General features: G+C 44.6%; 1 protein-coding gene across 1 annotated transcript in view; it reads right to left on the bottom strand.

Annotated features, from left to right (window-relative positions):
- The window catches only part of EEPD1 (endonuclease/exonuclease/phosphatase family domain containing 1), a 115,832-nt gene that overhangs the window by 10,260 nt on the left and 80,772 nt on the right, over positions 1-24,800 (bottom strand). Inside the window, exon 4 of the mRNA XM_082399527.1 lies at positions 2,015-2,125. Coding sequence (XP_082255653.1) covers positions 2,015-2,125 — 111 coding nt within the window. The remainder of the gene's footprint in view (positions 1-2,014; positions 2,126-24,800) is intronic.

Raw genomic sequence — 24,800 nt, 5'->3', positions numbered from 1 at the left:
CCCAGGTTCAGCTCAGGTCCCAGCCACCCGTGTGCTGAAGAGGGGGGAAGGAAGGAACAGTGTCCTGCGTGCCGTGCGTGTTTCCATTTTTAAATGATTGACTTGCCCACCCGCTGGAACCAGTGCTAGTGTAAGAAGACCTGGGTCTCATCCCCTCGAATCACTTAGCCCTGGGACCTCACTTAGCCCTGGGAGCCACTCTGTTTTTCCAAACCTGTTCCCTCAGGCGTAAAGTGACGGAAATGTATCTGCCCTGTCGGCTTCAGGGGGCTGTCCCCCCATTTACTGTTTCCCAAGCAGTGGTGCCAGAGTCACCTCCCTAAAGCACTGCTCAGGTCCCCTTCTGCTTAAAATCCTTCAGTGGCGCCGCTGCCCACTGCCCTTTGGGCCCTCCGGGTGGGCACCTCCTTGCTCAGTGCTGCCTTTCATGCCTGTTCACCTATGTTCCCAGCCAGACTGGGCCTTTCTGGCCTCACAAGGCTGTGCATGCTGCTCTTTCCACTGCAGGTTCCTTACACCCTCGGCAACAACCAGCTAGACTGTACCAGCGGCAGCCCGCGACGGGTACCAGCTCCCAGTACACCTGCCTGCCGCCTCATGTGTACCCTGCCAGGCGCTGGCTTATGTCTGTTAATCAAGCATTCAGTGCACATTATCTTTTAAAATCCTAGAGCCACCCTGTGAGCTGAGGGAGGGGCTGCTGCTCCCATTTTACAGATGAAGGAATTGAGGCTGAGAGATCTGAGTGGCAGCCACACGCTGTTCTCCAATGGCCTTGACACCTGACCTGGAGTAGGGTTACCTGGCCTGTCCCTCCAACGGGCTCCATCAGGCTCAGCCAAGCCCCTGGGCAGGGCTGGGTCACTGGCTCTATCTTTCTCACCGTGAATATCTGGCATATAACATAGTGCCTGGCACTTAGTAACCTTTTTAATGATTTGCTGAACAGATGAAAAAAGAGTGTTAAATGGACAGTAAGAGCCCTGTGAACCTACATATTTGTGTAAAGTGCTATTTAAAAAAAAGCAATATTAGTACTATTTCTACGTGGACTGAGAAGGAACAGCTATGGGCTGGAGTGGTAAAGACCAGATACCTTCCAATTTGGCTGTATTTCCAGCCTCCTTGTGAATATACGCTGGCTGTTACCTGCAGTAACCACTTACACCCCAAAACCCAGAGAAGTAAGTTTTACATCACACTTTAAAGTAGTAGCTAAAAAGAGAGCTTATTGTCAAGAAGTGACTGGATAGTTTTAATCCAGTAAACATTTATAATTTAAAAGCCCCAAATCTCAAATATCACTCAGATGAGTCCAATTTATATGTGTTTGTGAGCACATTAGGTATCCTAGAGATAAAAAATATAACATCTGCATTTATGGGAAAATTATGTAATGATATAATCCACTCATAATTAACTATCAGGAGTCTTTTTTTAAAAATCTAAAACTCCACGGATATTGAATATTTCAAGTGAGTAAAAACTGGTCTTGAATATCATAGGTAGGAGTGAAAATGTATACATACAGAGATTTACCCAAACCCATATGGGCAATACTAATGAAAGAAAATTCAAAATGAAAATCTGCTGAAATTTTCCACATGCACAATTCCTACCACTGAAAGCAAACACTTCACGTATGAATTAAGTGAATCTGAACTTTTCAGTCAGTGAACAATGGGCTCTCCACAAACTTGGCAGAAGCTAGAACTGTGGAGAAGGGATTAGGAGCACAAAGGACAGAAATGCCCCATTTGCTGCCTTGGTTCCAGACAGGATTTCTCCTTTCCTCCCAACACCCAAACTCCCATTTCCGAGTGGGCGGCAGTCCATTCCTGATCCAAACAGGAAACGAGAACCAGGGCATTTTGAAACAAATGGCCAAGAGCTAAAAAGTGGGCAGAAATACAAAATTACATCAACGATGTTCGCAAAGGAAAATAATTTCAAATGTCTGTGATCAGGGGAAAAGAAAATGGAAAGAAACCCCCAGTTCTGCAGATGAGGGTACCTTCTGGAGCTGAGTCGAGGGCTTCTCCGAAACAACGGCCTTCCAGCATCCTCGGGGCCCCTTCCACTTGCGGATGTTGGGCAGGATTGGCTGGTTTAACTCCGTACAGAACTGTAAAGACAGAGCACAAGTCAGTATGCGTTCCCGCCTAAAGCCGTTCCCGCTGCAGGCAGCCCAAGGAGCCCGAAAATGTGTGATCCTGACTCATCAGCCTGATTCAGACACTTGTCAGACTTCATCCCTGTGTTCTCAAAGACCAGGGTTTGCGAAGACCTGGATGGCAAAACAAGTGCCACAAATTAAAAAGCAAACTGTCTACCTGTGAAATACATAATTATCACTGGGGGACTCCTAGCTCACAGCAATCGATTCTCTTTGTAGCATTTTACCACAAATAGTTCAAAACAAGTTGTCAGAATCCTTTTAATCCCTGCAAAACCAGTGGTTAAGGTCCCAGGAGGGTCTAGATAGGTATCAAATGAAGAGGAAAAAAGATGAATACATGGTGTCTTGTCTTCCCACTGCTTATATTAGAGGCACAAAAACTGACTCCCAGAATGTGGTCCATAGTGAAATAACTTTGTATGGTGACAAATGGTAACTAGACCTAATGTAGTGGTCATTTCATAAGGTATAAAAATGTCAAATCACTATGTTGTATATCTGAGACTAATACAATATTGTAAGTCAATTATACTTCAATTAAAAAAACACCAACTGACCCCTGCCCTCACCGTGCACCACTATATTGTTCACCTTGGTTTTCCTCTGAGAAGAAAGCCCTCCTGTCGTGGATGGTTACTACGCCCCATGTGTGTTTGTAGGGTGAGCTTCTTTTTGTTTATGTGTGTTCCACCAATACAGTACCATAAGGCGACTTTATCATCAAGGCAAAATAAAACTGCACAGACAGGGCTTCCCTGGTGGCGCAGTGGTTGAGAATCTGCCTGCCAATGCATGAGACACGGGTTCGAGCCCTGGTCTGGGAAGATCCCACATGCCGCGGAGCAGCTGGGCCCGTGAGCCACAATTACTGAGCCTGCGCGTCTGGAGCCTGTGCTCTGCAACAAGAGAGGCCACGATAGTGAGAGGCCCGCGCACCGCGATGAAGAGTGGCCCCCGCTTGCCGCAACTAGAGAAAGCCCTCGCACAGAAACGAGGACCCAACACAGCCATAAATAAATAAATAAATAAATAAATAAATAAAAATTTAAAAAAACTGCACAGACAAAGTAAAATGAGGAGTTGAAAAACTACGGGCTTCAGAGTATGTGGACCAGTTCCTCTAACTCGTGACTCAAACACAACCCCATCTCTTAGGGTTGGTTCTTTTGAGGCGACCCCAGAATTTGTCAGATTTGGGCTCATCTCATTTGAGATCCTCTGACAGCTGGTACTGCCCCTTCCCGGTGACACCCTCCTGTCCCTTTGCTTCATGACCTTGGACCACCCCACTCATCTCTTTCTCTGCCCGGCCCTACAAGCCAATCTCTTGGCTCCCTTGTGGAGGCCTCACTGCTATCTCTTTAATCAGCTGCCCTGGACTAATCTCACTCAGCCCCACAGCTTCAGCTTATACCTCGATCCCAAAGGCCCCCACATCTGTACCTGCAGCTCAGATTCCCCGCTTGAGTTTTGAATTGTATTTCAACTTCCTTTTTAACATTCCCATCTGAAGGTTTCCAGAGAAGCACACATCCAGCAGGTCCCAAAGGAACATGCCGTTCCCCTCCCCCCGCCCCCATGCCCATCTCAGTTCCCGGCATTTGCATCCTTCCAGCTGCTCGGCCTCTTCCCTCTCTTCCCACGTGCCAGCGCTCACCAGGCCCCATCTTGCGTCACGTGTGTCTGCAGTGCCCTCTTTCTGTTCTCCAGCACCACTGCTGTGGCCCGTTTCAGAACCCATCTTCTCTCACCTGGGTCACTGGCGTAGCTTGTGGAGGCCTCCCTGCCTCTCTGTCATTCGATCACCTACCATCCGTCCACTGGGTAACCTGTAAGCCTATGCTGACGCACCACCCCTGTGGTTCTCAAAGTGTTGTGTGGGGCCCAGGAACAACAGCGTTACCTGGGACCTTGTTACAAATTCTCTGGCCCCATCCTAGACCTACTGTATCGGAAACTCTAGGGTGAGGCCCGGCGACCTGTGTTTTAACAAGCCCTCCAGGTGACTCTGATGCCTGCTAAGGTCTGAGAACCACTGCAGGTCCCACATCCTCCCTAAGCATCCGCCCCAGATTTAGGTGGTGCTGTGGGCAGACAGCCGTCAGCTGGCAGCCCCCTCTGGGAATGCCTCAGCTGCAGACGGCTGCACTCGTGCCCTTCCTGGGAGGCTCACATCCAATGGCTGAGAGATGCCAGGGTCTAAGAGTCTGTTCTTTGCTCTCCCATTGCTCATGCTGTAAGAGGGAAGACGAGGCATAAGCAAGTACTCAGCCAGTCATTGCCATAGTGACAAGCACTATGGAGAAAATGAGACCAGGCAAGGATGGAGCCTGCTGGGAGGGCTTCTCTAGATGGTTACTGTTCTAGGAGTCATGCTGCTTTTACAGTTATGTGTTTACGTGTCTACCTCTCCCCAGCGGTGGACACCATAAGGGCAGGGACTGTCCCCAAGTCACCTTTATAAAGCCCACCTGGCACAGAGCATGGCGCCCAGTGACGCTCTGCTGGTGAACCAGGAAACTCCAAGGAAGACCACAGTCCTCAAATCCGTGTATGATAAACAAAAGGAGGAATTTCTTCTTGAAGCTAATTATTTAAATAATGGCCTCAATTTTAACCTGACTTTGAGTTTGCCTGGGAAGTGTTCTCTCTGGGATTTGGTCATCAGTGACTTTTATCCATTCCTCTTTCAATGCTGCCACGGACAGTGTTACTCCCGATGGGGGGCTTTTGCCTCGGATGAGTCCCCATGGCCAGATGGTCCTGGCTGGTAGCCATCCTCGGGTAGGAAATGAAGCACTTTGGAAAATGCTGGTAGAATTTATCGACTCTAACTTTAGGGATCCAGCAGGAAATGTACTTCCAGAGGGTCCAATTTCCTGCCAGGGAATCATTTACGTTCTGAGTGCTCATTAGAGCTGAATCCAAGAATCATTAGAAAGGAGAGCAGCTCTCCACTGCCCATCTGGTGCCTCACTGCTCTCCACGCAGGGGGTCCCAAGCCTGGCTGCTCGCCTGAATCTCTGAGGATGCACCCTGGGAAGCTCTAGTTTTAAAAAGCCCCCGAGGTGATTAGCCAACCAGCTACATTAGAGAGCCCGGGCTTCTGGGGTCACGCTGTGCTGGGAAGAGTGATCTGCAGGCAGCCAGAAAGCTCATCTCTCCTGACCCTCACAGGACCTTCAGACACCTGAAGACAGGTGACTCTCCCATTCACGCCCCAAACGCCAGCCCAGCTTACACATTCCCACTGCTGGCAATGCCACTTTGATGGGAGGGGTCAGAACTTTGAGGAGGCGGCACAGGCTGACACTATTTTCCATGCACACCGCTCTCAGAGATGTGCCAGTTAGTCCAAGTGTGATCATCAGTATCACCTGGGAACCTAAAATGCTACTGAATTAGAGTCTCTGGGCGGGGCCTGGCGATCTGCATTTTAACAGCCCCTCCAGGTGACTCTGACTCAAGTTTAAAGTTGGTGTTATTAAATGAAGGAAAGACATTCTCCTCTTTCTTTGTTTTATATTTAAAAGCCTTTCTGTCACAGGTAAACTCTGGGAGACAAGGAACCATGATTCCTGAACCCTAAGCGCCGCCTGTACTTTGTACATCTGAAGCCTTGCCCTTGATGACCTCTCTTGGCCCACAGAGTAGATGATTCCTCCCTCTGCCCTCTTCTTCAGTATTTCTTATGTTATTAGGGATGATTAATAATATAAGGGACCAGGGAGAACAGTGTTTATGGCTGAAAGCATTCTATGCTCCAATTTTCATGATCAGCATTAGGTAAGGGGTAGGTATTTTCTTCTATTTCTAGGACTGAAAAAAGAATTGCCAGCTCGTTAACTTAGCTGGCTGACTGCACTAAGAGTTTGCAGCAAGCCTAAGGAGGGGGGCACCTTTAAATTCTTGCTACTCAGAGAGTGGTCCAGTGGCATCAACGTCACCTGGGAGTCTGTTAGAAACGCAAGCTCTCAGGCCCATCTCACATCTGGAGCATTGGAATCTGCACTTTCACAGGATCCCACGGTGATGCACGAGCTCGGCAAGCTTTGAGAATCCTGTTCCAGAGCCCCTCCTCTTTTGTACACACCACCCCTATTATCCCCCCCGGCCGGCCACATCCTACCAGTTATTCGGGAGTGAGGTGCAGCCCAGAAAGATTACGCCCAAACGTAAGTGAGTTTACATTCGAGATTGCACAGCTGACAGAGGTTGGTGTGGGGGGGTGTGAACTGAGGTCTGTCTCCTGACCTGCCACCTCCTGGCCAGAACAGGTGAACAGGCGGGAACGGGCAGGCTGCAAGGGGTGTGGCCAACTGGCCTTTACCAATCCTTAGATCCTATCTCCCCAAAATTTCAAAGGAAAACAAAAGTATCCTCTGAGAGCCCTCAACCTGAACTCTGCCTTAAGTCAATTTTTGGTTTTGTTTTTGTTAAGAACGACTGGTTCTCAACTTTTCTGCTTCGCCCACATACCAGAAGGGAGAAATAATACTCGTAAGTAAAAGTGGCTCACCAGGGCAGAAAGGGCGGAAATGGAGGGGGAAGGTGAGTGTGATTGGAAAAAAGCCTCCCAGGTAACTGTGATCTGTGCAGCCCCAACAGGAGTCCTCCTACCTGCCACCGATGTTTCTAAAGTCCCATTGTCTCCCTCTGTCAGAATTACTCCGGCTCTTATTTTAAACTGTAGATTTGCCCACCTTACTGAATCAGTATCTCTGAGGTTAGAGCCAAGGTATGCACTTCTGACAAGTTCCCCAAGCAATTTTAAACCAAAGTTTTAGAAGCTCAGACAAGGCTAGACAATTGTTGCTTTAGAACTCGGCCTTCACATTTTTAATACCTGTGGTCGGGAAAGACAGCTTTTATTGTTCAAAACAAATAAATACCATTTCAGCTCTCCCACCCTGCCCAGTGGAAGCATCTGACCGAGGCCCTTTGCAGATCACCCCGTAGGATAACACATGTAGGGAGCCTGGCCACCGTACGGCGAAAAGCGTGCAACAGATATTTACTGAATGAATAAATCAAAGGCATGTCTCTGGGGGAATCCCACCTTATGGCTTCTCTCTCCCAGGATAAGTTACAAGAACCCCCATGGGCTGGACTTGTTTCTCAAGCTTCAGATCAAGTAGGGGTGATGTCACCATCCTTTAGCACCTGTCCCACAACCTGCTGGTCAGATGGCAGAACTTGATCGTCAAGGCCAAATCCACCCCACCCTTCACCTTGGCAATAAGGCGCCTCAAGACAGACATTTAAACTCCAATCTCCAAGTTGTCCAAGGCACTGGCATTCAGGAACGTCAGGTCCTAAAAGCCAAGATTCCTTTGGCTACACTTAGGATGTGATGCACCTGGGGTCTGCCTGGATCACTGGACTCTGCTCATCTCTGCAGTGACAAAAGGTTCCAAGGTTTGACACAACTGATTTTTGCTTGTGGACCTTTGGACTTTGTTTCTTCCCTTCTACCCTTCCCCCTTCCTGAAATGAATACTCCTTAGTTCATCTGGTCCTGATTGGCAAATAACAATAGGAAAGGTGTTCCAACCTCACTCAGTGGCCTGTCCAGGCACCACCAAGCTCAGCGGTCCCTTCATCTTCCGCATCCAGTTAAGGTGAAAGGAAACCTGAGGCTCTGTGTGCTGGTTATAAAGACATGCTATTAGGGCTGACTGCACAGTCAGCTGGAGACAGAATGTCAGAGTACGGGCAGGCGTTTCCAAAGCAAACTCCAAACGGCTGCCCTTATCCCGCTTCCTGGATGGTGGGGGGGAGTTGGGGGGTGGGAGGGTATGTTTTCACTTGGAATCCTCTGGGTCAAATTTCCAGATGAAGTTGCTTCACTGAGTTGGCTATTTCGCTTGCTTTCCTGATTCTGGAGGTGACTTCTCTTTTGAGTCTGGAGGTGACTTTTCCGCTTGTCAACCACCAATTCCCTCTGTGCACTCAGCTCTTGGGAACACAGTGTACTGTGGTGGATGGAGAGGCACAGGTGCCTTTAAAAGATAAACTGCCATCATAAAAGAAAGCAGCCCTGTATTAAGTCAGGCAAGGTCAAAAGACTCAACTTTCATTTTAATACTACAGGAAACAGAGCAAATAACACAGACAATATTTTTTGAAATGTTAATAGTAAGCAAGGGCTTATCTTTGCCAGGATGGTCAACCACATGTATGTTATGGCCAACATTAGAAGCCAGCACATCTATGGGTACCTGACAGTGATCACGTGGAGAGTGAAAGCAAGGAATGGTTAGGGGCATTAAAAATGTCAACATACTCTCAAAAGAACACTGAGCAGTGCAAAAGCCCAATTACGCCTGGAGCAGTATTAACCATGTTTGGCCTTTGAACTGTAACAAATAAGCCTATTACAAAGTTTTTCGGGCACACGTAGACTTTAAGATGTTGATATTTTGTAAGGCCATATTGCCTACGGGGCAGCAATACACTCAGTTACTTTGCTCTTTCCTACTAAGCGCTAAGTGCCTTAACGGTTCTTAGGCGTCTTAAAGGCCCTGGTCCACCTCTCCCCAGAGCAGGGCACACACACAAAATGTACCACGGACACAGGACAAAAGTGAAGAGTCTTTCGCTTGCCTTTCTCCCCCAATCTGTATGGAAGAGAAAGAGATTGTTCCCACAGAGCCAGGATGAGGTGTAGTCACCTTTGCTCAAATGCAAACACAGGTACGTATCCCAGAGGGGAGACAGGTGCAAGCTGGGACAGAGAGCCATGTGTTTGGGGCTCCAGGGCCGCTTTGAGCCCCTCACACAACACTGCTGCAGCACTGCTTCTAAAAGCCTTTCGCAGAGGCCCTGGAGTCGCTGGAGGGAGAGAGGGAAGCCGTTCCTCTGCCCCTTGGGGGCTCACTGAACAACTATCGTTTTCTAATATTGAGAGAAAGAACTGGGCTTGTTTCCTTGTAGCTTTGCAAGTGTCCTCAGAGGGCCACTTTCAGGAGCTGGAAGAAGAGGAGCTTGGAGGAGCTCGGGACCCCAGGCACCCCTGGCATTTGACCTCTTTGGGTCTCGATCTCCCCATCTAGTGAAGGGATGGGAGGAGATGACTATCCCCCCCAACAAGGGCACTTCCAAGTTCCAACACAGCATGATTCTAGAACACTAGGAGGAGAGGATGGAGGAGAGAGGGAAAGGCAGGAGGGTGGGGGGAGAGAAGTATAAAACTGGGAGAGAAAATACAGGATTCTCAGAAACATTCAAACTCCTTTCTCCCTCTTTCTCTGTGATAATCGCCACATGAACTCCATAAAGAAGCTGATTGCGCCGACAGGGCATTGGGTTAACTTTCCAAAGGCTTTCTCCCAAACGCGGAGAATGGATTCCACTCTTCCAAAAACCAGCATCAGCTTTCCTTCACATGCCCTAAGCCCCATCTGAAGACTCCTTGCTAAAGTGCCTAAAATAAGAGCTTACTTTTCATAGGTAGTAATTCTAATAGGTTAAGTTTGGGTAAATCCAGCAATAGTAAGAAAACATAGGTGGTCAATAATCCCCGATCAAGTTAGCTTCTGAACCCTGTGAAAAAGAGAGAGCCAGAGGCAGGAGGAAGGGTACCAGCATTCATTAAGTGCCAACTATTCGGCAATTTTCACGTATTATCACGTTTGATCCTAATGACAATCCTGTGAGGCAGTTAATAATTCTCTCATGTGACACCTGAGGAAAGCAGGGCTCAGAAAGGGAACACGGCAAGGTCACCCACTGCCGGCAAGTGGGCCGGGGAGGGTTAAACCCGGGGCAGCAACTCTACTGGTCAAATGCACTTAACTCAGGAGAGAAGGCTCAGAAAACACAAATCAAACCAGCTGCCCTGTGTGACAATGTGTGTGGGGGTTCTCTGGAGCTAAAAGCTGCACCACCACCACCCTGCTAACGTCAGTTTCCTCACCGATGCGCCAGGCTGCCTGGGTCCTGAGGACGCTGCTCTCCCGGGACGGTCAACACATCAGACTACAGGCTTCCCCCTGGTAGGGGCCAGGGACCAGTGGGACACACAGCCAAGCGTTCAGAGCTTTGCAGGGCAGCCCCTGCCCTAAAAGCTCAGACCCCTGCTTCTGCATCCGTCCGGAGAAGCAACGGGCTTACCGCCCTTTCATCACTCTGCCCGCGAGCCGTAGCTAGGTCAGCTGCAATGAGCACACTCTTCCACAGGGACCCGAGAGGATACTGAAGGACTGTTCATCCTCGTTTAAACATTCTTATCATGCTGAGGAAGATACAAAGCAACCAAGGAGACACTCCCTCAGCCTCCACAAACAGCTAATCATCAGCTGCTTTTTCAGAGTCAAGGGAAGCGACACCCACATGCCCCCCGTCAACGGAGCAGCTGCTGGTCCTGGTAGCTTCTCCTCCGTGCTCCCAGGAGTTACTCAGCACATGTTTCCTGAACAAGATGGTTAAAAATAAGCATGGGGGATGGAGGGGACTTTGCAAGGGCAATTAGATTCTTTTCGCAAGGGCAATTATAAAATGGAGAGTAAGAGGGAGTTGAAGATTCGTGGAGATGGAAGGGAGGTTAGGGCGGGAAGGCAGAGGCATGCGGGGGGCCCGGGACCCTCCTGTGGGGATTCCACACTCCTACGCTGCCACCGTCCTTGTCACCGTCCTCATCATTCCTTGTTTCTGCCCTTCAGGGACATTTCCAAAGGTTCTTCTCTTTGGATGCTAAGACTCTTAATCTGAGATGGCAGTTAAGACTGCGCTAGTAATTTTGTGGGTTTTTCCCTCTTTCTCTTTCTTTCTTTCTTTATTTCGGCTGTGCTGGGTCTTAGTTGCGGCATGCGGGATCTTTAGTTGTAGCATGCGGCCTCATGCAGACTCTTAGTTGCAGCATGCATGCAGGACCTAGTTCCCTGACCAGGGATCGAACCCAGGCCCCCTGCATTGGGAGGGCGGAGTCTTAACCACTGGACCACTAGGGAAGCTCCTCCCCTTCTCTTTATTATTTTTTAAATTATTTTTTTAAAAATAAATTTATTTATTTATTTTTGGCTACGCTGGGTCCTCGTTGCTGTGCACAGGCTTTCTCTAGTTGCAGCGAGGGGTGGCTATTCTTTGCTGCGGTGCGCAGGCTTCTCATTGCAGTGGCTACTCTTTGTTGCAGAGCACGGGCTCTAGGCATGTGGACTTCAGTAGTTGTGGCATGCGGGCTCACTAGTTGTGGCTCGCGGGCTCCAGAGCACAGGCTCAGTAGTTGTGGCGCATGGGCTTAGTTGCTCCGTGGCATGTGGGATCTTCCCGGACCAGGGCTCGAACCCGTGTCCCCTGCATTGGTAGGCAGATTCTTAACCACTGCGCCACCAGGGAAGTCCCCTCTCCTTCTCTTTAAATTGAGTCTTATGTTCTGGTATCAGTAAACACAAGCTCATTATAGGACAATTTGTAAAGTAAAGAAACAAAGAAAAATTTAAGTAGAATGTCATGGTGCAAAGACAACCACTGCTAACAATTTTGGTAGATTCCCTTCCAGGATGTTTCCTATGCATTTTATTAATATATGTATATCTGTTTATTCATAAAGACACACAGTTTTGTTATAACTGTGCCACATTATTACAAACTCTTCCAAACTCACTTCATGCACCATCTAACATGCTATCATATGGACACAATGTGCTATCCCCCTGGTGGTGGATGTTTCGTTGGCTGGGAGGAATTTCTGCCGTTTGGGGGCTCATTTCATTTCAATATAAACATCCTAAAATCACCTACTATGGTAACAATAAAACCTCACCATTCTACCCTATGTGCTCACAACGGTTTCATCCACATGTTTAAAAAAATATCCTGAGTAAGTTAAAGTCGTAATATTTTTGTTTCTGAATGTAAATCAAGAGGTTTTATTTTATTTCATTTTTAATATACATACTTGTGATAAACAGATGGCAGCACAGGGGCCTAGAGAGTGAATGACCACAGACATTAAGTGCCTGAAATGTACCATCAGAAAGGAAGTAACACTCTTTTTTTACATCTCCGACTGACATAAGAGGTGGGAGTCTTCGTAAATAGTTTAGTTTCTTTCATCTACAGATAAACAATTCTCACCTTTATTTTTTCCCCTCTAGCTTTGTTTTTAAAGTCTCTTTAGAGAATCTGTCCTGATGTCAACCTGTATCTGTTAGGACCCTCAGGTGCGAAGGGCCGGGGGGGATCACAAGCCGGAACTCAGTGGGAACGTCCACTGTTTGCTCTGGGGCCTTAAACAAAGCTGTCGAGACTCGGGAGAAAAGCTCCCAGGATCCAAACTTTGGCTCTGCCACTTGCCAAGAGTTTTGACTTTGGCCAAATGGCTCCCCTGTTCATGCCTTCCCTTTCCTCGGCTGTAACAAGGGGATAGCAATCATTCCCGCCTCATGAGTTGGATATTTCTAAGGCAGGGTGTACAAGGCCTGGTGCACGGCAAGCCTCCTCCGTGCTCCTGTGGTTGTCATAGAGACTGGGCCCTCCCTCAGCGCAGGGCCAAGGACACAGGATCCCCATCTTCGACTCGCCACACGCCGCAGCACAGTTCCCCAAACGCAGCAGCTGGGGATGTGGGCAGGAGGAGGGGTTGCAGCCGAGTGCCACCACACTGCATGCTGGAAGGCAGAGCCCCCTAAAACTCAGATATGGACGGAGAGATGGAACACGGTAGTGTTAATATTCTTCTCTGGCGAGCGCGAGAATGGATTCCTCCAATCATTCAATAAAAATGTAACAAGCACTAACCGTGTCGGTATCCTGGGCTAGGCTCTGGAGCTACAACGTGAGCAAAAGAGACATGGTTCCCTGCCCCCCAGAGCTTACAGTCTGGGGATGAGGGGTGTAGGGGTGCCAACGTAGGCACAGTTATTTATGTTTTTAAAAAGTTATAGTAATTATACTTTTATTGAGGTCATTTTAGTGCCAGGTACTTAACACGCATGAGTTTATTTCATGCTCACAACAGCCTTCTAAGGTAGGTGTTATGTTATTATGATCCTCACTTGGTGGATGTGAAAACAGAGGCACAGAGAGGTTAATTAACTTGCCTAAGATCACACAGGCAGTAGGGACAGAGCCAGCATTTGAACCCAGGCGGTCTGGCTCCAGAACCCATGATCTGAGAACAGCTGCCTTCTGTCTCTGTAGGCACAGTTATGAATCAAATAATCATCCAAACATGCAGCTGAACTTGTGCTGCAAAGGAGTGGTTAGGAGCCTGTGGGCATCCATGATGTTGGCAGTGGCAGTGGGGGTGAGTCTGACTTAGTCAGGGAAGGCTTCCCTGAAGAGGTAAGGCTTGCACTGAGAACCCCAGGATGAGAAGGCATTAATTAGGCAAAGAGGAGAGGGGAGCATTCCAGGCAACAGGGGTAGCATGTGCAAAGGGCCTGTGATGGGGCAGGGCCTGGAGAGTTAGTTGGACAGAAAGTCAGTGTGGCTGCAGCTCAGATGGTGAGGGGCAGAATGGTGAGATGAGCTTAAAGGAATGGTTAGAGACCTGGTCATGCAGGCCTGTGGGCCTGAAAGGAGTTTGTTTCTTACCCTCTCAGCAATTCTAAAATCAATGAAGGGCATGAACAACAGATCTGCATTTTGAAAAGGCTACAGGGTTGCAGTGTAGAGTTAGGTTGAAGCAGGGCCAGACCAGTTAAGTACTGCAGTAAGTGATAAGGGTGGCCTGACTGACAGGACAGCAGTGGACAGATCTGAGAGATAATTGGGAAATAAGCACAACTTGGATCAAAAGAATTGAAAACAAATGCTGGTATGTGAATGTTCATAGCAGCACTATTCACAAGAGCCAAAAGACAGAACAATTCAAATGTCCATCACCTGATGAACAGATAAACAAAATGTGCTATATCCATACACTGGAACAGTACTGAACTAACCCCCCAAAATGAGGAACTAATAACTGCTACCTCATGGGTGAACCTCGAAAACATTATACTGAGTGAAAAAAAACAGATACAAAAGGCCACAAATTGTATGATTCCATTCACATGAAATGTCCAGAAGAGGCAAATCCATAGAGACAAAAAGCAGATAGGCGGTCGCCAGGTGCCAGGGGGAGGGAGGGATGTGGAGTGACCGCTTAATAGGTACCGGCTGTCCTCTTTGGATGATGAAAATGTCTTGGACCTAGACAGAGGTGACAGGTGTACAACACTGTGAAGCTACTAAATGCCACTGAATTTTTCACTTTCAAGTGGACTCTTAAAATGATTAATTTTATGGTATGGAATTTTATGTCAATAATTTAAAAAGTGACTTGGGCAATGGACCAGATGTTTAAGATAGAGCAGAGAAACCACTCTTTCATTCAACAAGTACCACGTGCTATTCTAGGTACAGCTGTGAAGTCCAGCTGTCCCTTACGGAGCCCTAGATCAGGTGGGGAGCAGGGAAGCAAGGCCACAGCCCTGGGGAGGCCGCCTCTAGACAGGGTTATTCCAGCCTTCTCTCCACATAGTTATATAATGCACCTGGGAGAGACATGCAGAGGCTGGTAATTCTTGGAATATAGGCTCTCTGAAGCTTAAAAAAGACAGTTTTAGGGCAAATAAAATAAACCCCGTGTCCAAATTAGACACTAAACTTGTGAGTAATGCTGGAAACTAATTATTCTAAGTGAGAGCAGGTCTGAAAATAGCAAAGCATTTTGGAGGATTTTGTGGCTATTATAGAAGAGCGTAGGAGAGCTGAAGGCAGAGTGAAGTCCCACAAGTTAGAGCAGAAATGCTGGGATGGCCATGCCATGGCTTGCACCAAACATGCCATTCCATAGATGCTAATGCTTTTACCTCGCTGGAGAAACACGCCAACAATAAAGGTGGAGGACACAGAGTTTCATTTGGTACTTCCTACTGACATGCTGAACCAAAAACTCGGCAGGAAATGTCAACCATACACGTTACAACATTTTACTTGTAAAGCAACAAGGCATCTGCCCCAAGATGATGAGAACATTGCCTAAGACAAACCATGTTGATTTAGCCAACCGTAGTTCTTCCTTTTCTAGAGTCTTCTTCCCCCTTTGACATTTTCAGGTAAACAAGCTCAGAGAATGAGTAAGACGGGTATAGATGGAGGAGAGACGGCCTCTAAACCCCAACAAGCCATCCCACAGTACAACTGATTAGTTAAGAGCATTTTTACCTGTGAGCAACAGAAAGGGTAGGGACAGGGAGAGAGAAAGCCGACACAAAAGGGTGGGAAACGATCATGCAGGTACTTAAATCCAAAGAAAATAATGGAGGAGCAGAAAAAAGCTGGCAGTTTACATCAGCTCCCCATCCCTAACCCTCCCACACGAACACCCACATATTTTTTTAAAACCCCAGAGAGATATTTTCTCGATCCGTAAACACTGAAGACTAGTTCACTCTTAGACTCACTCTAGACGGCAAGGCCCAGCACCGCCCATACGTGTTTCTGTGAAGAATGCAGAGTTATTTAGGAACTGTCACATTAAACAGAATTAGTACTTATGGACCATTCAGGGAAATTGCTCTGGTTGCCATTTTTCTTATAAAACTCCAGCCTCCAGCTATATTCTAAATGGTGTTTATGCAGCCTGTCGTCCTCAGCAGCAATAATCATAAAGACTTCAAAGCTGTGGGTGAAAGTATTACAGATTCATGACTTAACTTTATTTTGGTTTGCATTATGCCAAATCCTAGTCTCTAAAGCCTGCATATTTCCTATTTTATTTCAGGGCAAACCACATAGATTTGATTGTTCTTTTCTATGTGGGCAGCCAGGGATAGAAAGACCTGCAATTTTTCACTCCCAGACACTTTATGGCAGCAGGAACTATAGGCGGTAGTTCATGAAAATAGCATCCTCATTTTGGAGAATGTCCTGAGACCCCTTGGTTCTCAATTTTCTGTGCAAATGGGAAGAATGGAAAGCCAAATCCCCAAACTACCTTTCAGTCAACCTCCCTTCCCATCACATTTTTGGCCAGAGGCAATTAAAAATAGCCAAACTGTCTGATGTTAGTTTCACAGGCTTTTCAGGCTCCTTCCAAATTACTGGGAGTGGGTGGAGTGAAAGCAAACAGGACAGAGGGGAGTGTCACAAAGATCAAGTTGCAACCAGACGGGGCCACATGGACATCATGACAGCGTCCTGCAGGCACAAGGATGACTCCATATTAATGGGTTGTAACCCCAGTGTCCTCTTTACTAGAACACTTGCCATGAGCCAAGTACCACTGCTGGCTCTTTACACATGCTGTGTGATGTGACCCACACCACGGCTCTGTGAGGGAGGCATTCTCCTTGCTCAAGAAATGAGAGATGTAGGGCTGGAGGGGATAAGATCACCCATAGGGCAAATGGCTGGGCCAGGACCCAAATCCATGTCCGTGTTCCCATTATAGCATGCAGCTTCCAGCTGAAGCAACTACAAGGAGGGCAGTAATAGGATCAAACTTGCATTTTAGGAGGGTTACTCTGGTAACCATACAAAGGAAGGATTGAAACAAAAATTACAGAGACCAAGTAGTAATTTTATACGTTTTAACTTTTCTCTCTGCTTCCACATTTTCTAGACATTTCACTTTTCTAGAAAGTCATAGTATAAATACCAATTAATTGGCTTGAACTTTGTCCATGTAGAAGATGTGTAAGCACACACACACGCTTTTTTGTTTTTCATAAATAAAAGGTGATTCGGTGTTGTTACTAAATAAATTAAGCACCAAAAACAACATAAAAAAAGTCCCTCCCACATCCTAACATGAAGGCTAGAAATACTTATTACTTTTTCCCCTCTTGTTCACAAATATAGCCAAGCAAGCTAAGTGCATAACAAGGACGTCTGGGGGATGAGAAACAAAATGAACAATCGATACACAGCAATTTATTTTCTAAGTAGAGGTTTCAGCCAGATGGAGAGAGGGAGAGAGACAAAGCATGCCTGACAGAGAAGGTTAGCAATGACGTAAAACTACAGTCTCATGATTTCATAATCAAGGGGGAAAAGGCTCTAATGCCCCCGTCCTCACCTACTCAACCTCAGAGCTGGTGCAAATGTTGGCAATTCAGGCAAAAACCCAGAACTTGTCACCTTCCCTTCCAGGTTCAGCCCTTTGGCTTGTAAATGCTGGGGATCTTGTTTTAGTCCTGGGTACTTCTCATCCCTCTGGATCCCTAGAGCTGGACACAACAGGAAGATGCTCTGTGACACAACAGTGATTCTACAGAGCCACGAAATCTCTTGACTGGCCACTTGTGTAGGAAGCCACTAACTGCTAACTAGGAGGGCACGTAATTTTACAGTAACTCATATATGGAGAGCTGCTTTGTTTTCCCTGGCTGTCTTCTTCCAACCTAATTAACTCTGCATGTGAAAATAAGCCTGCATTTCATGGACAAGGGTTAGGGGGGACAGACAGGGCAAGAGAAGGAATGGGGCAGCAGTACAGAGTGTGGGGGGGAAACCAAGTCTAGGATCTAGAAAGGGGTCTTGGATTATGCTCATAAGGGATGTCAGTATACTGTTCTGAATTTCTGCAAAGATAGATCAAAATCTCTAAAAGTGGGTTGGATGCTTTCCCAGAAGTTTGGAGTCTTGTTAAGGCCCAAACTCACCATTTCAGTGCCTCCCAAAGGTTAATAAAAAATACTTTATCAGCTGTAGCAATTACTCATTCTAAGTAGGTAGTTAACAATCTGATAGATCTCTCCACTGAATTAATTCTGGCAAAGCAAGCCTTAATGACCAACTCAATCAGGATAATTTTACCTAATGAGAACATCCAGCATAAATGTTTTTAGCAACTGAGCCAAATAGTTTCACCTGCCTGCCCTTCCGTTTCATTTAAAATTATAAACTAGCCTGAACTTTGCTGAATACAAAGTCATGCTCTCAAGAAATGAGTGAATGAATCATTCACAAAAAGTCTCAGAATTCTCTAAAACAGTGAATTGAAAGTTCTCTCTGTACCAACTCATTGTTAGCATTTCCTGATAAGAGAAGCATTTTAGGGTGGGCCAAATAAGACAGGAAATTGCATATACCTCCTGTCATCATGGCTGTGTGAGTGTTTGTATAAGGTGATGGCTACATGCAACAATTTTGGGGGTAATGCAATGAGTTGGGCATATTTTCTTACTGTTCAAAAGCAAAAAAGAGTTAAGAGACTAACAAGGCAGGAGGGAAAAGTGCTTAGGATATACCCGAGGGTAAGCAGAGCCTTTCCAGTGCTGGAAAAAAATCCCAGAGCATGCCGTCTTCCCCTCTTTCAAGCCAAGAAATGGTCTAGAATGGCAGTGTTCAAGCATTTCTGACCATGACTCATAGCAATAAATAAATTTTTATATGTCAATCTGGTATATTCTATCCATTTGTCTGCCTGCCAACTGTGTAGGTATGTCTGTATCCATCTATCCACCCATCCACCTATCCATTCATCCATCCAGCCACCCACTCATCCATCCATCAATCCATCCATATACATATACAATGAAACAAATGATGGTTGTAATTTACTCAATTGATTTCATAACTTATAATTTGAGAATTAAACTCAGATATTTCTTAGTACAAAGTCTTTGGTCTTACTGGAATATCAAAATGCTGTCTACTTTTCATTTTTCTCTTTGCCAAAACCAAGTGAAATGTTTTGTTGGACTTTATGTAGATAATCCCTTAGAAGTCTCCTCAAACAAATGAAATTGTGTCACTAAATTTGAACCAGCTTTGGGACACTAAGTAAGTAAGAGCCACTTTTCAGAAACCCCCAAAATAAAATACCCCTTCAGTAAACGTGTGTCTAGGAATACAGCCAGCTTTCAAAATTCACTTGTTTCTAATAAGATTAGCAGCTAAATTTTCATCTGAAAAAATGAAGGCCAGAAGGCAGTAGAATGACATATTCAAAGTACTGTCAATGGAGAATCATATCCAGAAAAACCATCTTTCAAAAATGAAGATCAAATACATTCCCAGACAAAAAAAAAAGGGAGAATTTGTTCCTAGCAGATCTTCCTTATAAGAAATACCAAAGAAAGTTCTTCAGGCTGAAAGCAAGTGACCCCAGACCAACTCAAATCCTCATGAAAAAAATGAAAAGAACCAGTAAAGGTAATTATATAATTATAAAAGACAGTATGAATACATATTTCTTCTCCTTTATTCATATTGTGTGAATATTAATACATGTATACAGTTGTATTGTTGGGTCTATAACATATAGAAATATAATATAGCTGACCAGCACAAAGGAGCTGGGTAGGAGTAAAGATGAGCTAAAATAAGAAAATGATGCCAAATGGCAAGTGGAATCCACAGGAACATATGAAGAAAATCAGAAATGGTAAATAAGAAGGTTAATGGAGTTAACTCTCTAAAATATACTTGTTCTCCTTCCTTCTCTCATTTTCTTTAAAAGACATAAAAGTATATAAAGTAATGATCATAAGAATATATAGTTGGGTCTGTAGCATAGTTAGATGTAATATGTGTAACAATAGCACAAAAAGAGGGAAGAGGGAATAGAGCTACATAGGAGTAATGTTACTACATCTCATTGGAATTAAGTTAGTATAAATCTGATAAATTAAGATGTACATGGTAAACTCTGGAGCAACCACTAAGAATATAACTCAAAAAGCATAGCGAAAAATATCATTAAGGAAATTAAAATGCTACTTCAGAAAATATTCAGTTAGTGTAAAAGAAAGCAGTGAAAGAGAAAAGGAGGAACAAAACAGACATAAGGCATAGAAAACAAAAAGTAAAATGGCAGATGTAAACTCAACTATATCAATAATAACATTAAATGTGAATGGATTAAACAACCCAATCAAAAGGCAGAGACTGTCAAACTGAGTAAAACACAATATCCAACTACAGGCTGTGTAGAGGAGATAAATTTAAGATTCAAAGATACATGTAGGTTGAAAGTAAAAAGACTGAAAAAGTTACATCATACAAACAGCAATCATAAGGAAGCTGGAATGGCTATACTAGTATCACAAAAATAGTCTTCAAAACAAAAACTGTTACTAGAGATGACAAGAGATTTTATAATAATAAAAGAGTCAATCAATCAGAAAGACATAACCATTATAAATATATATGCACCTAATAACAGAGCCCCAAAATACATAAAACAAAAACTGTCAGAACTGAAGGAAGGAACAGACAATTCAACAATAGCCGGAGACTTCAATACCCCATTTTCAATAATGGATAGAACTAAACTGATCAACAGGAACTGAAAGGCTTAAACCACCACATAAACCAAATAGATCTACAGACATTCACAAAACACTCACCCCAACAACAGCAAAACACACATTCTTCTCAAGTCACATGAAATAGTCTCCAGAATAGACCACATGGTAGACCACAAAATAAGCCTAAGTACATTTAAAAGGACTGAAGTCAAGTAAAGTATCTTCTCTGATGACAATGTAATGGAATGAAATTAGAAATCAACAACAAAAAAATTGGTGGGAAATTCATAAATAAATGGAAATTAAACAACACACTTGCAAATAAACAATGGGTCAAAGAAGAAATCACAAGGGAAATCTAAAACAAAAACTGTGAGATGAATGAAAATGAAGATGCAACATACCAAAACTTATGGGAGTCATCTAAAGCAATGCTTAGAGAGAAATTTATAGCTGTAGATTCCTAATAAAGAAGAAAGATCTCAAATCAATAACTTAACCTTCCAGTTTAAGACACTGGAAAAAGCAAGGAGACCCAAAACAACCCAGAAACCAAGGAGAAGGAAAGAAACAGTAAAGATTAGAGCAGAAGTGAATAAAATAGGGAATAAAAAACAATAGAGAAAAATCAATGAAACTAAAAGTTCTTTGAAAAGCTCAACACAAAAATGAGAAACCTTTAGATAGACTGACCAAGAAAAAAAGAGAGAGAAGACTCATGACATCCCCCAAACCTGCCTGAGCTCCAGCTGCCCACACAGACTGGGGAATGCCATCAGGGGAAAAGCCATATAGATGTGGAACTCACCCAGTGCTAGTTCCTTCTTTTGAGGGCTGACATCTCTCCGGTTTTTGGTTTCTCTTAAGTGCCTTCAAATAGTTGTTTGCACTTTATCCAGAGTTTATAATTGTTATTTGAGGAAAGGTTATTCTGATACAAGCTACTCTGGCATTACCAAGAAGTAGAACCTCCAGATGCCCTCTCAAAGAGGAAAGAGGGTGTCTCAAGGGGAGAGTCAGCACAAGAAAAATATTAACATGAACACATTATGTTTAAATCATAGGTTAGACAAGTTCACAAACCAGCCCACCATTTATGAGTCACCAGAAGATACCAGCAAAATTCTCTCTAGTTGATGATAAAATGATTCTTAGCAAAAGATGGAGAGGGGTGATTTTTCAAGGCCCCCTTGACTTTCTAACCTGAATGAAATGATGTTTCTGCTTTTGTTATAGGTCTTGCTTTGGCCTCTGCCTGAGTTTGCAATCCATATGGCTATTATAAGATTTCTCTTCTTTTCCTCTATAAGTCCAGACTAAGAAGTAATGAAGCTTTAGAGTATGAAGACAAAGTAATGGAACCATCAAGGAGAGTGTCCCCAAGGACAACCATCACAGGTAGAAGACAGCAGTTGATTCAGACTCCCCCAGTGGTATAGCTCACCTAGATAAGACAAGCTCTAGGAATGATTTCTTTCCTTTTCCCACTCCTATTTGTATCTAAATGGGTTCAAAATTTTTTTTAATGTTTTTTTAACATAAAATCATTATGGATGCAGTATAAAAACAGAAATAGGTACCCAGAAATTACAAGAAAATGGATAATTGCATATACAAATTTTAAGTTCTACATAAAATTATTTCATAATACTTTTTGATAGAAAGCAAAAAATATTTTCAATAAAAATGCTTTGGGTTAGAAGTTGGCTAGGGTAAGCTATGGTTTATTAGATTAACTGGGACAGGGGCTAGGCTCCTAAGGGTTAAGGACAGCTGAGAGGAGATGAAGGTTGGTTGTGTAGGGTGGGAATTTACATTCAAGATAACTATGAGGACATGAAAAAAGAGAAATAGGACAGTAGCGAAGAGGAAAGTAGGACAGTAGGAACACATTTCAGATTTCAGGAGACCTAAATATGTCTCAAGTTATCAGTGAAGAAAATGATGCTAGACAGAAAGAGGTGAAGAATGGGATCACAGGTACTCTATGAACCAGATAATCTCCTTAGAATAACCAATATGGGATCAAACCATAAATCACGAAAAGGTAACCAAAGGGATGCTCTTTCTGTGCCAATGGGATGCAGTCTCATCTAAAATCTGACTGGCCTCTTACCACATGAAGGACCCTCCCCACAGACCCTGGGCACTATGCCTCCCTGGGAAGGGTGAGCCGTCCCACTCTGAGAAACATTTCCTCACTAGGCTACCATTTTGTAATGAGAGAAGATATTTCAGCATTTCTGGGGTAGAGAAATGAGTCCTACCAACACCAGGGCCCAGAAGTATGACCCTGAGGGCCTCCATGGGGAAGCTTCAAGAATATGTAAATTCAACTGCATGTATAGGTTCATAGGTGCATTTTCCTGGATGGGGTCATACAGCTGTCACGTGATACTTCAGAGGTCAGCAGCCAAGCACCACTGATCTAGAACAGGAGTTGGCAAACTTTCGGCAAAGGTCCAAATAATAAATATTCAGGGTTTTGTGGGTTATACCTTTTCTGTCACAACTACTTAACGCTGACATTGTAATGTGACAGCAGCCACAGACAATGAGTAAATGAATGGATGCATCGGCATATTAATAAAACTTGATGTTTAAAAACTAGCTATCACCAGATTTGACTGGAGGGCCCATCATCATTTGCCCTGATGTAGGAAGACCCTCCTGTGCAAGACTCCCGGGCACTCAGAGGGCACTTCTGTCTTGGTGCACAGCCCCATCCTCCAGATTCCCTGCCATCCACCTTGTTCCTTCCCCCTGGCTCCTCCAGCCATAGCTGGAGGTCTTACGGGATCTTCAAAAGTTGATTCCAGGAATATTAAATGAATGATAAAGGAAATTTAAAAGGAAAAAAGAATTACCTAATTATGTTTTGTTTGTTTCATATTTCCTTGGATGCTATGAGAACATTAGGTGCCCCCAACCATGACCTGATTTTGTTTTGGTGTTTTGGGGGGCATTGCTTATCCCTATTGTATTTAAATAAGTATTTGTGTACTTGTTAACATTTTCCTCACCAACTATGTGAGCTACATGAGGGTAGGAAAGATAATCATCTTGGTCACAGCTGTATGTGTCTCCCAGCCTAGTACAAAGCCTGACACAAGTACTTAATAAATACTGGTTGAAAGAATGAATACATATATTTTTACATAGTTGTAATTACAGCAGGTACAACTGCTTATCCTCCTTTTTGTAAACATTATATCGAATTTCTACAAGGCTAAATGATTATCATTTTTAATGGGCACATACCAGACCATGGGGCAGACCCACCACAGACTGTTTAAGCCCACCCTTCCTACTGAGCAGTGAACGGCCTGCAATGATTCATAATTATAAAGCATGCTGTCAAATGCCTTTTCCACATATTTATGGATCATTCCTTAAATACACTCCTAGGAATCCACCTTGGTCACAGGGTAGGGGCACCTCAAAGGCTAATGAAATACACCACCCCAGAGCTTCAAAAGGATAGTGTCTTGTCACTACCCTCCCCAATGAATGGGGACACTGGTGTTATCACAACTTCAACATTACATATCGTTGTTTAAAAACCTTTGCCAATGTAATAGTACATTTTAAATGATCCCTCATTGTTTAATTTGCTGATCCTTGATAGCTAACAAAGCTAAAAGGAATTTAAAAGTCCTATTTTGAGACTCTACTTTTTGCTCACTTCAAATAAAAGCTTTTCGTAATCAGAGAAAGGTACCAGGAGCCCCTCAATATACATGGTATCTTGTGATGGTTTTAAAAGAATAGGAGAAAATGCATCTTTTTCCCTTTTTGAAAATGAACTGTGAAGCCTGGCCCATAATTCACCAAGATGCTCCATTTTCTGACAGCTGAGGTGCTTGTGGTGTAGCCCAGCCGAGAGCCCTTTCCAGAACGGGGTCAGGGCCCAAGTGTGCAGTTTGCAAAGCGGAGCTGGTGAGCGGCTGGCTGTGGGGGCCCCTGCGGGCCTCAGCCAGACTCCACACAGCGAACAGGGGGAGCCTGAGCTCCACAGGGGCCCCCATTTCTGCTCACTAGCCCTTCAAGGAAGGTAGCAAGCTGCCTGCTGGAAGGGATTTAGCCAGGAACATGACTACAATGAATTTAATCATGATTAAACATGGATCTGGCTCAATCCACTTAAAAAAAAAAATCTAACAGATACATGAATACTGACCACTCAAGATGGCATTCAAATTAAGCTCTATGTGAAGGACTAGGCCTGGGAGAAAAATAAACCCAGGGAGCTGAAGAATCTCCTTCTGATATTTTAAAATCAAAACAGAGTACTGTTTTGTAAAAGGTGTATTTTATGTTAAGATTCTTGAAGCAATTCATTTTGACACAGAGCCTACGAAGGGCGAGTCTGCTGCATGTTCTCTACCCTCCTGCACGTTTCTCATCACCTTCCTTCCCAGGCCCCCGGACCC

The sequence above is a fragment of the Balaenoptera borealis genome, assembly GCF_965194805.1.
Source record: "Balaenoptera borealis genome assembly, chromosome: 7".
NCBI classification, from domain to species: domain Eukaryota; kingdom Metazoa; phylum Chordata; class Mammalia; order Artiodactyla; family Balaenopteridae; genus Balaenoptera; species Balaenoptera borealis.
Note: the sequence above shows the minus strand (reverse complement) of the source record. Positions and strands in the feature narration are given on the sequence as shown.